This window comes from Rhamphochromis sp. 'chilingali' (genome assembly GCF_963969265.1).
Source record: "Rhamphochromis sp. 'chilingali' genome assembly, chromosome: 11".
NCBI classification, from domain to species: domain Eukaryota; kingdom Metazoa; phylum Chordata; class Actinopteri; order Cichliformes; family Cichlidae; genus Rhamphochromis; species Rhamphochromis sp. 'chilingali'.
The window spans coordinates 6,098,442-6,113,290 of NC_137938.1; the positions used below are offsets into that span (position 1 = coordinate 6,098,442).

A 14,849-nucleotide genomic window follows, 5' to 3' on the forward strand; every position below is an offset into this window, starting at 1 on the left:
GCAATCGCATGGCAGGATGCTGTAAACGGACCAAACTTCAGTCAGGAGAACAACTGAGATAATCCATCCACAATACGAGGTTAGTCATTAATATACTGCAACAACATGGGAATAGAGCAGCTGCCAGAGAATTCAACATTAATGAATCAATGGTACAGAAGTGGAGGAAGCAAGAAGAATGAGTTTAATAAAGTTTGATTTATCTGACTGCTTTGTTTCGCTTAATGTGCCTTATAATCCCGTGCACCTTATGGTCCGAAAAATGCGTACTGCACACTGCAGTTTAATGTTGCAAAGCACCTCTTTTTAACTTCAGTGGATATTATACATGGTTATGCTCAGGATATGTCAGCCCATTTCTGCTGGAAATGCCTTTTGGTTAAACTTTCAGCAAGGAATTTGCATTTGCACTGTTACATTTTTATAAAGCTTTAATGTACATAAAAACCAGCTTCTTGTTTAAGTGAAAATAAATGGAAGGTTGTCTTTTTGCGCTAGTAATGTTGTGGAGTTGTATTTTGTCTCGCATCAATTATATCGTCGGTTATATCGTTATCGCAAATTTTCAAATATATATCGCGATAAATATTTTTGGCCATATCGCCCTGCTCTAACGGTCAGTGTATGTGTATGTAATGTCTTTGAGCAAAAATCTCAGAGTTCTCTAATCGCTATTTATTTCTACCAGTTTGATTGTATATTCCTAATATGGTCATCTCAGGAACACAGCTCTGTGGATAAGCATAGAAACCCCACTTGCATGACATTTCTCATATAGTTATTTACTCAACATGCATTATGATGTGCTTGTATTTAGTAGCTATTGTGAAGTGTCAGATGTATACAAGAGCAGGGAGCTTGTGTATATCTCCATAACAACGTACAGCTCCAGAGCTTCCCACTTAGCATTAAGGCGAGCTCTCAATGTCTGTCTCAGACCACTTTACTGAAGATAAATGGTGTGCCCTATGCTAATAGTATTGATACGGCTCCACAGTAAAGCAGTGGCTTTCTGTGTGCCGCAGCTATTTGTTTGATGTGGACTGACAGAGCTGAGTGCTTCTCTGATGATCATCATTTCTTTCATATGGTCTTTGCTGCCCTTCAGTATGTTGCTGCTCCTCTATATATTGCTGTTTTATGGTCTGACTCATTACATACCATTTGCCAGTCTTACCAGAAGAACTTTAAAAAGAACCGCTCATTATTCATACTCACTATGTAAATAGATTAGATTTCATCAGTTGTTACCACAGATATATTGAATATATAACCACATCATGCTAATGTTTGCTTCCTGACTGAATATTCATCTTTAATTGGTCTGTTTCATGTACACACTCTCCTATTAACCAGTTATGTTGGCTTTAATTTGTGGTCTCTTGCTTCTGCAGAGACAGCTCCACGGAGGGTGAGTAGCTCACAGGCTGTGTGCGATTGCGGAGACTCTTTTGTGTTTTCACTGCCGAGCACTTGGTTGATATTTAATTACTTATAAAGTTGGCTAGTCACCGTGTGTTCTAATACAGATGTTTTTGGTGTGAGTTTGTGATCTAACAAGCGGAGATGTGTGATGCTGTGATACTACAGTTAACAGTTTAGTAAGAGAACCACTTAATGCTCATAATCAAGGTGGAAAACAGATGCTGGTGATTCACCTGTCAGCATGAAAGAAGATTCTCGTCGTAGCATCTGAGCGAATGAATGACTCCTCAAATATGAAATGTATATCCTAGGCTTCTCCTACCTTGTCAGCCTTCTTTCTATCAGTCTGACTGTCCTCAGAAAGACAGCCATTCAGACAGAATGAGAGCTAAATGAAGATGGTTTTCTGCGACTTAAGGCAAGCTGCTACATTAATGTAGTAACTCAAGTAGGCAGACATGCTGTGTCGGAGGTTGGAGGCCAATGATGAAGACATCTTGGGTAGAAGAAGCTACCTGAGAAATTACATATTACAAAACAAGCAGACATTGATTCCTGTTCTCAGTCTGAACCAGAAGTTCTGACCTGAAGCTCTAAAGCTGAAGTGGTTCTTTACAAGACTGTGTCGCACACAAATCTGATGCACATGTAACATCTATCCTCTGATGTTCCTGTAGCAGAACTCCAATTTAGATTATGAACTGCGTAAACCGAAGTTTCATCTCAAGTGAACCATAAGAGTAAAATCATTCTGTAATAACCGTATGGAACAAACATCCTTCTTTTTCTGTAATAATTATGAAGAAGTTCAACAACATTCTGAAGCTTTTCACATTTATTAAGGAATCATTTAGAAAATCAGGCAGATGTGTAATTTCAACAGTTGTATATACTCTATGGTGCAAAATCATAAGAATATTTATGCTGAGAGTTTTACAGATCCACAGAGTCTCTGTTTAGAAGTCAGGAGAATGTGTACATCCTATTTTTGTTGTTTTTTTTTTACCTGGTTTTGCTTTGTTTGGCTTTTTTACACTCAGGTTGTTGCTATTTCACCACAAGACATCAATATATGACGAGTAGGAAGTGACACTGTTGCTATAACTCAGTGTGTCATGTGCTACTGCCGAAGGACCCCTCATGTGTCGATGTGATACACCAGTGGTTTTGGCACGCTCAATGTTTGTGAGCCAGTTTGCCTTTAGTGTGGTACAGCTGGCTGAGAGCCACGGAGCTTTTTAAACTCACTTAGTGAAACGTTTTTTCCAGCATGACAGCTGGACTAATTCACTCAAGAACCAGATCAATAAGAGAGTTCTAGGATTTATGGTTTAAGTTCATTAAATTTGAAAATCGGAAAGAAGTGTTTGATTAGACTAAAACGGAACATGAAGCTCTCTCCCTCATGCTACTCTATAGAGTAATAATGTGGTGGGGTGAAATGCATTCAGACATAGAGGGTATCATAGTGTGTATGCAGCATGGACTCGTTTGGAGAACTCGTGCAAGGATCTCAGATTCCCACAGGAGATACTTGATCAGACGGATTAGCAGCTTTCTTGGCTGCACTTCTTCAGCTACATGTCACCTTGCTCTGCACCACCATCTGAACACATCAGTCACAGCAGACTGAGAGGCCGGCACAAGATCCTGCCATAGTTTAACCCTGCTGTCATTAGGAAGAGAACTGGTAGATACATGTCACACCGATGCCATCCCAGTGGATACATGTCTGACTTTCCAGGGCTGCGTGTAGAGTAGGGCTGAACGATTATGGAAAATAATCTAATTGCGATTTTTTGCCCCAATATTGCGATTGCGATGCGATATGCGATTATTTTTTAAGGTCTTTGTCTTCTGTATTATTAAACAAAGACAAGCAATACATCATATAGTATGGCCAATACTATATTACATTAATTTTAAACTGTTCTTTCCTGGAAGACAGACCTCTGTTATGATGACATGAGGTGATGCATGAATTGATGACTGACATTTTTATTTAACTTCTTCAATCACAACAGTATATTTGAACATACACAATAGTTTATTTTTAGCTTACAAACATCTGAGCATAAAGTGCTGACAAGGAACCCTGGTGTAAACATTAAAATGAAAGTCAGTACAATGTGCAGATTGCAGAAATATACATAAAAAAAAATCAGTGGCTTTACCACACTCAGTTTTTCGACATCTGTGAACTACTAGACAGTCATTCAATTAAAAAATAATATTAAATAAATAAAACTAATAAATAAAAAATACACACATCTTACTGATCTCTGCAGTCAGTAACATTACACATAAAGTGCAAACATAATAGCAATTGTATAAACACACACACAAACACGCCTTTAAAGTTTAAAGGCGTGAAATTGGACGGTCTAGTTCTGATTAGCGTCACCGCTGTCTCGGTGGAGTTTAATAAACTCGGCCGTCTGCTTCTTGCTATCTAAAATATAACCAGACACTGGTGTAAATTCTCGACTGTCTCATACTTCTGTTTAATAAGTTTTCTGTTTGACGTTTAGTCAGCTGTGTGAAAACCAAGGAGGAACCCACCCGGGGGATTAATAAAGTTTTATTTTATCTAATCTAATAACTTTAATCTCAGCCAAACCGATTTACTCACGAACAAACAAAACACTGAAAAAAGCCCAACAATAACATTTTTAGGTTGTCTAAGTGACTTATATATTACGTTTAACCCGAGCAGCGAAACTCCGCGGTGATCTGAAAATGATGTGCCGGGAGTTGTGCCGTTCTCGGCCGCATCAGTAACCCTCGAGCTCCCGGCTAGCTGTCGAGCTGGTGGGTAGCAGACGCCTCTGAAAACGTCGAAGCACTTTTGCAAATATGGGATATCTTGATAAACCGAGCAGATATTTGATGTTTACACAACTACTTTCTCGCCTGAAAATATGTTAAAAGTTTATTTTGTGACCCAGAAAGATTAGTATGAGTAATTTTAAAACTTAGTAGCGGCCGCCATTGCTGGAAACTGGAGTTTGGCTGGGCCGCGCTATGAATTCTGGGATATGGTAGTAATTTGGACAGCCTTCGGCACGTCGCTGTGATGTAATCGGTCTACAAATGCGGCCTCAGGAGGATGCAGCCCATGAATTTGGACATGTCCAGAGTATAATCGCAGCCTTTGCGGTTAGAAAATTGCACTTGATCATGTCGCGATATTATCGCAAATGCGATATATCGTTCAGCCCTAGTGTAGAGTGTTTTTCTGTAGCTCTGTTCTAAACACGGCACTGCACATTAGTGACGGCATGAACTTGTTGGTTTATCCAAGTGTTCAAGCTGCCCGTTTAAAGTGTTGATTATCCCGGTTGATGCAAGTGCAACAGTACGATGGTGGTCAAAGCAGCAGAAGCCTTGTTTGTATAAGGTGTCCTCTGCTGTTATCATGACTGCCAAAGAAATTAGCTGAAGGCTAACAGCCATGTATCAAAGCCATCGCACAGTCTACACGAACCACGCTCGATTGATTTGCTCTGTCCATGTAGCATTACGGCCTACAGTTATCTAACTTTACTGAAATCTGACAGTCTGTGGGTGTCTGCACTAATTAAACATCATTGAAAGGTGGTTCAGTTCTTATAGGTTGTCAGGTTTTTCTGTGTGACAGCAGTTTGACTTTTCATTAGATTTGTTATAAAGTAACTGGTTACCTAAATCAGCGGTCCCCAACCTTTTTTGCGCCACAGACCGGTTCGTGCCCGACAATATTTTCACGGACCGGCCTTTAAGGAGTCGCGGATAAATACAACAAAATAAAACTAGTACCGGTACCGAAAAAAGAAGATTTATTCATAACACACGTGAAAAGACCCAGGAAAACTGAGTTAACGAAAAAAAAGATAAAAACCCTGAAAACCATACATTTCACACCCGAGTCTCAACTCTCGCGGCCCGGTACCAAACGACTCATGGACCGGTACCGGTCCGTGGCCCGGGGGTTGAGGACCGCTGACCTAAATGGTGAGCGATTGATAGAACAGGATGTCTTGATCTGAGTATCTGCTAGGGACACTGAAGCCAGGAACAATTGCTCATTGCCTGAAAAACTTAATTACTTAATTACAAAGTGATGGGTTCCCAGATTTGAGCCTCCTAGTTTGATTGAAGTTTTGCGGGGGTCGGGGCGACTGGGCTTTGACTTAAAGGAGCTCAGGACCTTATTTAGAGTCAGCAGTCAGGGATGAACACTCAGCAGAATCGGTCCACAACAGAGAGCTGTGCACTCTTCATACTACACACTTTGTAACAACACCTCAGACCTTGACAAGACATTGCAGCTTAGCAGTGCAGCATTTGTCACATGCACACACAATTCATTTTCACAGAGGAGAACACAGCGTCCCTCACGACGCTAATAAGTGTGTGTGTAAAGACTTCAACCTTCATTCACAAATGCATATGTGCATGTTTTGGGAGTATTTGCGGGTTGTTGGTTTTTTTTGCTCCTCCCTCAGGGTAGGTACTCTCAAGTACCTCACACTGTGTTACATCTGTATGATGTTTGATCTAGAGGTGTCCCCAGAGTTCTTTGGTCCCAAACAAAAATGTCTTTGGTGGTCACGTGTGTTGCGAGGGTTGACTCTGGTGTGGAAGGTGGACTAGCTTGTTTTAGCGTTTATTTTACTCATGTTGTAGCTTCAGTTAAACTCCACAGTAATGTAACTAGTCCGAGTTTAGGGTCAGTGTAAGGTTAGAGTAAGGCTGGGCACTAATTATGGTAAAGGTTTAAATAAGTCGCTGTGAAATATCTAATGTAACGCCCTCCAAACACATGGAGACACAACTCTGTGTGTGTTTGTGTGTGAGTTTGTGCTGTGGGTTTTTAAAGTCCTGCTTTCTGTCCTCGCTGATGAATAATGACGTGTTCAGACTATTAGCAGAGCTAGCAGTGGCTCTGGGTTCAGAGGCGAAGGTCTGTAGACAGCACTGTGAGCAAGAGATGATGCTTTATCTAAGATTTTCATCGTAATGAGCTGTGTTTGTATCAAGACAGGATCTTGATACAAACTATCATTTGAATTGTTAATCTGTGGTTTTAGGAATATAAAATGTGTGAAAAACCATTTTTCAAAAATCTTTGTTTTTCAAAATAAATGAATCAACTTAGTTTCATTTTTTTTTGTTTTTAACAGAATATCCAAGTGTTTTTCATAAAAGCAGATTGTCTGAAAAGGCAAAACACAGTTGTGTCAGTGTAGCTGTCAGCCTCTAAAGCGTTGCTTTAATGTGATCAGCTGGACCTGTGCTAATAGTGTTTTTAGCCCTCAGTGTAGACACGGCATCACCGTCTTTGTCTGTCAGTTTGTGTAGAACTTTGTAAGAACTACTTTGCTGACTCGAGACCACGTGTTCATACATATATGTACATTTTCTAGCTTTGATCATTCATCCTGCTTGTCAGTGTGAACATTTCACAGTCCATCCACCCACCCAGACCTTTAGCACATCCTGGGTCTGCCCCACGGTCTTCTCAGATCACATGTAAGGCATCTAGGAGGCATGCTGGTCAAATGTCTGAACCACCGTAATTGGCTCCTTTTTAATGTGAAGGAGTAGCAGCTCTATTCTGAGCTCTTATTGAATGACTCAGCTTCTTGCCCCATTGCTGAGACACCAAAGAGCTCAGACACCCTTTCTCAGCCACTTCTATCTGTAGAAGTACTTCTGTTTCACTTTTCCAGGCATTAGCTCCAGCTCATTGCTGTAGGTGAAGGGTAGGAATGTAGATCAACAGATTCACCTTTGGGCTAAGATATCTGTAGACATGCTGAACCAGTCTGCCTGTCAATCTGCCGATGACAGTGCCCTCGACGCAGCAACTCGTCCACTACCCAGAGAAAGCAATGCACCTTTATCTGACTAACAACAGTGGCCTGTTTCTGTCCTGAATGATGCAAGTATCCCTTATGTTGAGGGAAAAACAAAACTGAATTATAATAATTAAACAGTTGAAAACGTATTTGCTTTACCTTGTCCAGTCTGCAAGAATTACATTTAACTTGTATGATGTAAAACCAGGCTTTAGATTTTGTTTGCATTAGAATACATTCATTAACCTCTTGCCAGAAGCTCGGAGGAATTATTTGATTAAAACATGAGTCTGCCAAGATCAGCATTAAGGGAAGAGGGGCATCTTCAAAGTCCTGCGCAGTAATTTCTTAAAGTGTGAGCTGGAACTGCTAAGGCCAGCTTGAGCCAAAAACTGTCCGCACTATTAGACTACACCTCCATTTAGTCTGTATATGTCCTCCTCTCTGAGCTCCTGTGTGACTTTGTGGAAAAAGTTCCAGCAGGCAGACCTGTGGGGTTTGGACAGCTGTGACAAAATCAGATCTGTGACAGAGGATCAGGTTTTTGCTTACAGTGTAACTAAAGCTTGCATCGATGAAGATGAGCTACACTGTCCTTCAGTCCTCTTAGAGAAACATGTAGTTAGCAGAGCAGTAGAGATTTGTTGTTTTGCTTCTGTCTGATCCCGAGAGCCAGTCCTCGCTCTCTGACAGGCTCCATCTGCAGGAGAATGACCAGACCCCGCAGCCAAACATGTAATAAAATGTGAATAAAAAAAATCCAGGTCCTCTCACTGCTCACAACATAATGTCATTTTAGGAAACAGAAACACCGTGGGAGACTTATAAAGCAGGTATCACCATCCAGTAAAGTGGAGTTTACATGAACCCCGCAGGGGAACATTGTGTGCAAGACTGAGAAATGGAAAACGAAGCATTTGTCATGGCTACCTTCCTTTATCAGTTCAAACAGCTCAACTACCATCATCTTTGTTTTCAAGCTGTTACAAACCAGAGCAACCCAGGCTTTAGTCTGATTATTTCTGAGCTACTTAAAGGGCTCGACTGCTTTGGGCACTACAAGCAACTACAAACGCAGCTCCAATCAACATCATATTAATGTGATGTAGAGGTTGAAATATTTGTTCTTCACCTCAACAGTAACACTTCAGTGACCTGCAGAAAGAAAAAATGACGCCAATGCATTAGTGCCTTAAACCTGCATTTTAACTGAAGGCCACCAGATGGCGATACCTGTGGTTGCAAAAAGACTTCCAGTCCCATAGGAGGCTACAGGAAAACAGCTTTCTGACTCCACCTCTATAGACACTTTTTCTATGAGTTTAAGGTCTTAGTAACACAGTTTTATTCATATTTAATAAAACTTCAATAAACAATCCGTGGTAACTTTACTTTAAAGGTGAGCGAAGGAGCAAGTAGTTTCACTGCAGCAGCAGCCTGCTAATGTCCAAAGCTCCTTCCTACCAGAATTTAGTGTGAAGGACTAGCTCTGCTTTCATTCCGCTAATATGCATACCTAACATGAGCTGCCCTTTTATATTACTAACTACACGTGCACACAGAGGTTTTCTGCAGTAAACTGAATGAATGTTGCTGTTTGTCTTTTGTGTTTCAGAAAATGCTGGAAGCCTCGCAGCTCAGTAAGACTGTCCAGTGAGGAGGATAGGTGTGCCTGCAGATACTGATGATGACACACTGTGGTTTACATTACCGTTCTGAACCTCGCTCTACATGTGTATGTATTCACAAGAACAAAAGTGTTACTTTTGGAGTTGCGTGGCTGTTGTTTCCCCCATTCCCTCACACTGGCTTGTACTGTTAATCTGCAATATCTTCACTGCACCATTGACTAGTTGTACAGTTTTGTGAAGCATACATGACAGTTGATTCAGGTTCATTGCTGTGTACCAAATGTTATACGTTGCTCTTTAAATTGGATGTACCATGTTTTGTGTTGCAGTGGTGCATGTACAGGAGATGAGATAAATGCGACAGATGTTCAAATCACAGAGGGATGCTGTACACATGATATACTATAGAAAATAATGATTTTATATCCAAATCTTTTCATTAAGTAATTTCTGTTATGTTCTGTTCTTCTGCCGCTGAAGTCACTTCGGGTTTGGTTCAGTGTTCAAGTGTTAAACTTTGTAAACTGCAGTTAGAATAAATAAGGAGTTCTAAGCCTTCAGGATGTAATAACTAATAATCACCTGACCTGATTGTATCTCGCCTCAACAATCTAATCTGCTTTTTATCCTCAGCACAGCAAGTATGGAGGCAAAAAAGGCCAAAAAGATGTAAAGGTTCAATGCAGCCATCGACACACTCAATGATGTGGATTTGATCCTGATGTAATTAGTTTGGTCTGTAACATGGCAAAACTCTAAATTACCTTCACACATCAACTCACACAGAAGTCTTTAAAAGTAAAGTTTAGAATGCGCATTTATCAACATGACCGGTTCTTCAGTAAATGTTAAATCTCACAATATGATCCATGTCTTGGCCTTCCTTTGCTTCCATACCCAAGAGATGTTATTGAGCAGTCTTAGAGCAGGATATGTTTTCAATGCACTCTTATGAAACTCCCAGGTGCCTTGGAATGCATTGCAGTCCCAAATATTTGCTTTTATATGCTCTATTTACATGGCAAAAAACATGTAACACCAGATTTGAATAGTCCAATGCTCGAATAAACTCACAACCAAAGAAACCAGCTGTATCTGCTCTGTGTTTGTACTTATTGGAAGTGTCCCGTCTCAGTCCAACTGCTCTTTATTCCTGGTTGATGTCGTTTGTGAGGACAGGAAATGGAGAGCTCTTAAAATGATAAACTCTGAATAAAGTTGTACCGCACCATCTGCTCTGGAAACTTCTTGGTTACTTGAGCAGTGAGGGGGAGGGCTGAGGTTGCCAAACGTAGAGAGTAAACCTCCTCGGTGTCACGCAGACCGTTAATCACCGCTCGCTGCTTTTCAACACCTTCACTGACACATATGCTGACCCACACGGATTAAAAAGCTGAGAGACAGTTAATCTGGAATCTGTAAGAAATTATTGGTTATATTGATTTTCAAATCAGTGAATCATTTCTAATATTAACATTCTTGTCCACATTTTTCCCCACACGCCAAACTGGTCAGGACAGATGATTTAAAAAGAAAGACCCAGAGACTTGAGTGTAACAGACAGTTTCCCACATTTTATTTTTTGATATTACCATAGCTATATGTAACATCTGACAACAGGTATCAACTACAGAATAATACACTGAAAATTTGTCAGTTCCAACTCAACCATTTTCTTCTTCTTCTGTTGCTTTTTGGTCCGGTTACATTTCTGCCTGATTCTCTCCTCAGTGTCATTGAATGTCAAACATTGAAACACATGCACGTCATTCACCTGGATACAGCTGAGTAAGACAACAGTCAAACAGACTCGACGGTATGAACAGAATCGGATCGTTTTTCCTCACGCAGCTTTATTTTTAGCTGAGACACCCATACGGTTTTACTACAGTAATTATCATAAGGCTAGATTACTGTACAGCTATGCACCAAAAGGTTCACTCGGCTGTTCTAGATAAAGAGAAAGAGCACCGTATTTACAACTCTATTTACATTTGGTTTTTTAAAAACGAATCTCAGACGACAACCAAAGAGAGAAAACATATTTAGAACATTCCTTGTTTTTCGTTTTTTTCCGAGTCTGAAGCAGCTGCTGTGTGAGGCTGCACGAGTTTGGAATCTAAAAAAAAAGAAACTAATGAAGTGTTTCTGTACAGATAGCTGCAACACACGGTATAGCTTATTGCCAATGCCCTTAAAGAGTTCCCCCATTTTCCCTTTCCTCTCTCTTACTTTCGTTTGTTTGTCTTTACAGCCAGCTCCGAAAGCCGGAAGGTGCGAGGCTCTGTCTCGTGCGCGCTTCCTGCCGGTTTACCCAGGGCACGCGCTTCTCAAAGCTTCACACCCGCCCACCCATCAAAAAAATTTACAAGTTTTAAAAAATAAACTTTCTTTTTCACTGTATATACATACGCTGCACCCTCATGTACACTTAACTTTGGGGGGGGAGGGGGCCGTTGGCGCGGGCAGGACCACGGCTGCAGGACAACAGTGATTAACCCGTAAGAAACAGCACGACTTCTGCACCCACTCCTCAAAACGTGCTCCGACTTTCATCTCAGTCACAATTGCAGACAAACGCGGTGTGACTGAAGTAACACACACAAACTCGTAATTTCAGGTGTTTCTGTATGGAGCCGGTGTATGGTTTGTAGAGATGCAGCTCCTATTAAAAGGCACAAACTGACGATGGGGTTTTCCCCCCTTTCTTCAATCGCAGCTTGCTGACTGACATTTAAGACAAACTGTCTACAAAACCGAACACAGAAACACATCTAACATGACTAAAACCTTTGTTTAAAGTGTCCAATGTCAGCAATTAAGAAATCTTTTAACAGATAGATGCTGTTTACGAAAAACAAAAAAAGTGTAAAACATCTTCAACAATTCAACATTCAACAAATCATCCCAACTGAAGCACAGTGGAGGGAGCAACATGGTTTTGGCTGCTGGATGCCCTGAAGAAGAAACGTACGACAATAATGCAATGAAGGTGTTTGTTTTTTCCCCTCTCTCTTCTCATCAGTCTCTCTTTTTTTGGATAATTTCTCATTCAGCTACAACGTAACCAGATATGACATCCAGGAACGTGACGGCATTCAGAGAATATAGAAACAGAAATGTGAGTGTTATGAATTCTGCTCCTAAGCCCATAGAGCCAATCAACAATTTACAAAGTTGTGTTTCATCTATATCTGAGGGGGGAAAAGTATCTTTCAGTTTAACTTTTGTCCACTACAGAGGGCATGATGAATAAATCTTAACAGTCACCTCAAGTTGCTTTATACTGTTAAAACCCGACAATATTAGAGAGAAAACTCCAGCAATCTGTTAATTCCCTATGAGCAAACAAACGATGGTGGGAAGGAAAATTTCCTTTTTAACAGGAAGAAACATCCAGTTGAACCAAACTAAGGAGGGCCGGTCATCTGCCTAGAGCTACATATGTTTTTCCTATTGGACACAGATGCATGCTGCATGCATGCTACATGCTGCATGCACAGTACAAAGATAACTGCAGGGTAACAGGGCGAAGTCCCCAAAGTTTTAAAGCAGTGTTTATTTGTCTTGCCTGGTGACTCGTTTTTATATCTGGGGAAAAGCAAATTCAGATGGGGACTTCAAATTAAATGGATTATTAAAGAGGTGCCAAGACTTAAATCTACAAGGGCTCTGATGTAACCAAGTACTTTTATTCCACTACTAAAGTATGAAATAAATGTTGGTATTTTTCTCTTCTACACATTTAGAAGAGAATATCAGTGCAGCAGTCCACAATGAGGTTGATATGGCAAAATAATAACAAAAAAAATCTGATTTTAGCCTGAGGTGTTTTAGCGAGAAGACTGCTGTTTAATGCTGACATCACAGAAATATGAAGCCTCACGGTATGTGATGAAAACACAGCCAGTTCTAGAAGATGTTTTGCAGAAACGTTTGTCCAGCATTAAATTTTTCTTTGCTTTTGGTGTGAAGGCACCATCAGAAACAGCGTTAGGAAACATGGAGGTTGTTCTTGCTAAACGAGGTTCAACATAGTCAGAGGAGCTACTTTTTTCAAGCCTGCGCTGAGAGATTCTGTTTAAAAGAAAGGCACGAGAAGTGTGTGTTACTGAGATGAACGTCGGAGCATGTTTTAGGAGGAGTTGCTGCAGAAATTCTGATCATTCTTCAGGGTTAAGCAGCTGCATGTCTCTTGCAGCAGCAGCTGGGTTAATGGTAGGCAAACACAATATGTTCCGTCAATAAACAACACAAAATCATGTGAATAAAAAAATAAGAACACCTCATTTTTGAATGTGTGGTCAGCAGGAACTCTTCCAAACCTGTTTGTTCATCTTGCTACAGTATCAATGCAATGCTGCCCTCACACACACACACACACACACACACACTTCTTCCCACCAGCTTCTGTGTGTGTGTTATTTAAAAGCTGAAAGCGTGCCGCCTCTGTAAAGAGACACTGGTACAGATTTAAAGGGTTATGACCAACAGTTTGCACCGAGCTCAATTCAGCAGAGGATACATGGTTCTTAAAAAAGAACAGAAAACAGATTGTCTGAGTGCAATACAGAGCCCAGAGTGGACAGAGGTGGTCAGATACGCTGAACGGACTCAAACGAATGGAATCCACTTTATGTTTTTCTATTTATCATCAGCGATGTCACTGGCAGCTAACGTTCAGAGGGGAGCGAAGGTTCGAGGTAAAGGAGGGAGAAGTGTGAGTTTGAGTTGTATCAATAAGCAGGCGTCCCCGTCCCTCTCCTCTGCCAGCTGCCCGCTACAGCTGCAACTACAAGTGCTTGTTATTTCGATTTTTACACCTGGAGTGTTTGGACCACTGATACTTTGAGAAAGAAGCTTTGATTTGATGGGAATCGGAAAAAGTTATGAGACTAAAGTTTTAATTTTACAAGGAAAAGGATCAAAATATTACAAGTGAAAAACCCCCCATGAAGTCAAAAATTGCCATTTCAAGAAGAAATTAAGTATTTTACAAGGTCAAAGGAGAAAGAAGTTACTCTTTAAAAAGGCCAAAAAATATATTTCAGCTCTTTAAAATAATTAGTATTGACAACTGTGTTAAACACTTTGAGCCTGCTGTAACCACTTCATGTTGCTCTGATGTCCTCTTAAATTCACATCAGGGCGTCTGCTGAGATTATCAAATCTGTTGCTGACATGGAGAAGTCTTGTTTAGTTTTTTTCTTTTTCGGTGTCTCAGTCTTGTGAATGTGAACCCAATCGGTCAACACTTGAATTAAATTACTTATAAGAATCAGCTGTTAGCAGCACAGTTAGCACAAATTGGAGTTGTTACTGAAAATCAATTAAATCTGGAAATCTGCCATCATTGATGATTATTTCCAGTAGCCCCTCCCACACCCACAGGTGTACGCTGTGCTCATTTTAGACCCCATGAAAAATGAGGCGCTTTCCCCCCCATTCAAATGAAAAACAGCTGAAAATTTCTACTACATTCAGTAAACCTTTTTAAATGTTGTTTTACTTGAAGTACTTATATGAGACTGATCAACCATTCTGAGTGAGCTGGTCCCATGAAAGTGGTAATGTAAACCAAACTGTCACTGTAGCCTTGAGTTGTGTAAAAGCAGTACGTTTTCCAAGAACATCTTCCTGAAAGCTGCAACGCCACTCAAAATTTCTGACTTCCAGACTAAACTAAACTGCACATCAGTTATTTAAGACCTTTGTAAAGAATGATTTACCTTCTTGTCACAGTGGATGAATCAAATGTATACAAGTTTGTTTTAGCACCTGTACATTTGCTGCATGCTGACTGTAAATAGGTTATTTCATTGTTCCATTTACCCATCTGTTAGTATTACTTCTTAACAGCTCCAGCTGATATTTATTATCACCTATTTCTGATATTATTGTGGATTTTTGTTAGAAATAGTGAACCAAAAATGTTAAGAAATTCAACTTT

At 40.4% G+C, this 14,849-nt stretch overlaps 1 protein-coding gene across 4 annotated transcripts in view; it reads left to right on the top strand.

Moving 5' to 3' along the window:
• The window catches only part of ano10a (anoctamin 10a), a 37,312-nt gene extending 27,180 nt beyond the window's left edge, over nt 1-10,132 (top strand). For all 4 annotated transcript variants that reach the window (XM_080895939.1, XM_080895936.1, XM_080895937.1 and 1 more), the window contains one exon: nt 8,884-10,132. In XM_080895939.1, coding sequence (XP_080752065.1) covers nt 8,884-8,925 — 42 coding nt within the window. In that variant the 3' untranslated portion in view covers nt 8,926-10,132. The remainder of the gene's footprint in view (nt 1-8,883) is intronic.
• Nucleotides 10,133-14,849: the final 4,717 nt, after the last annotated feature.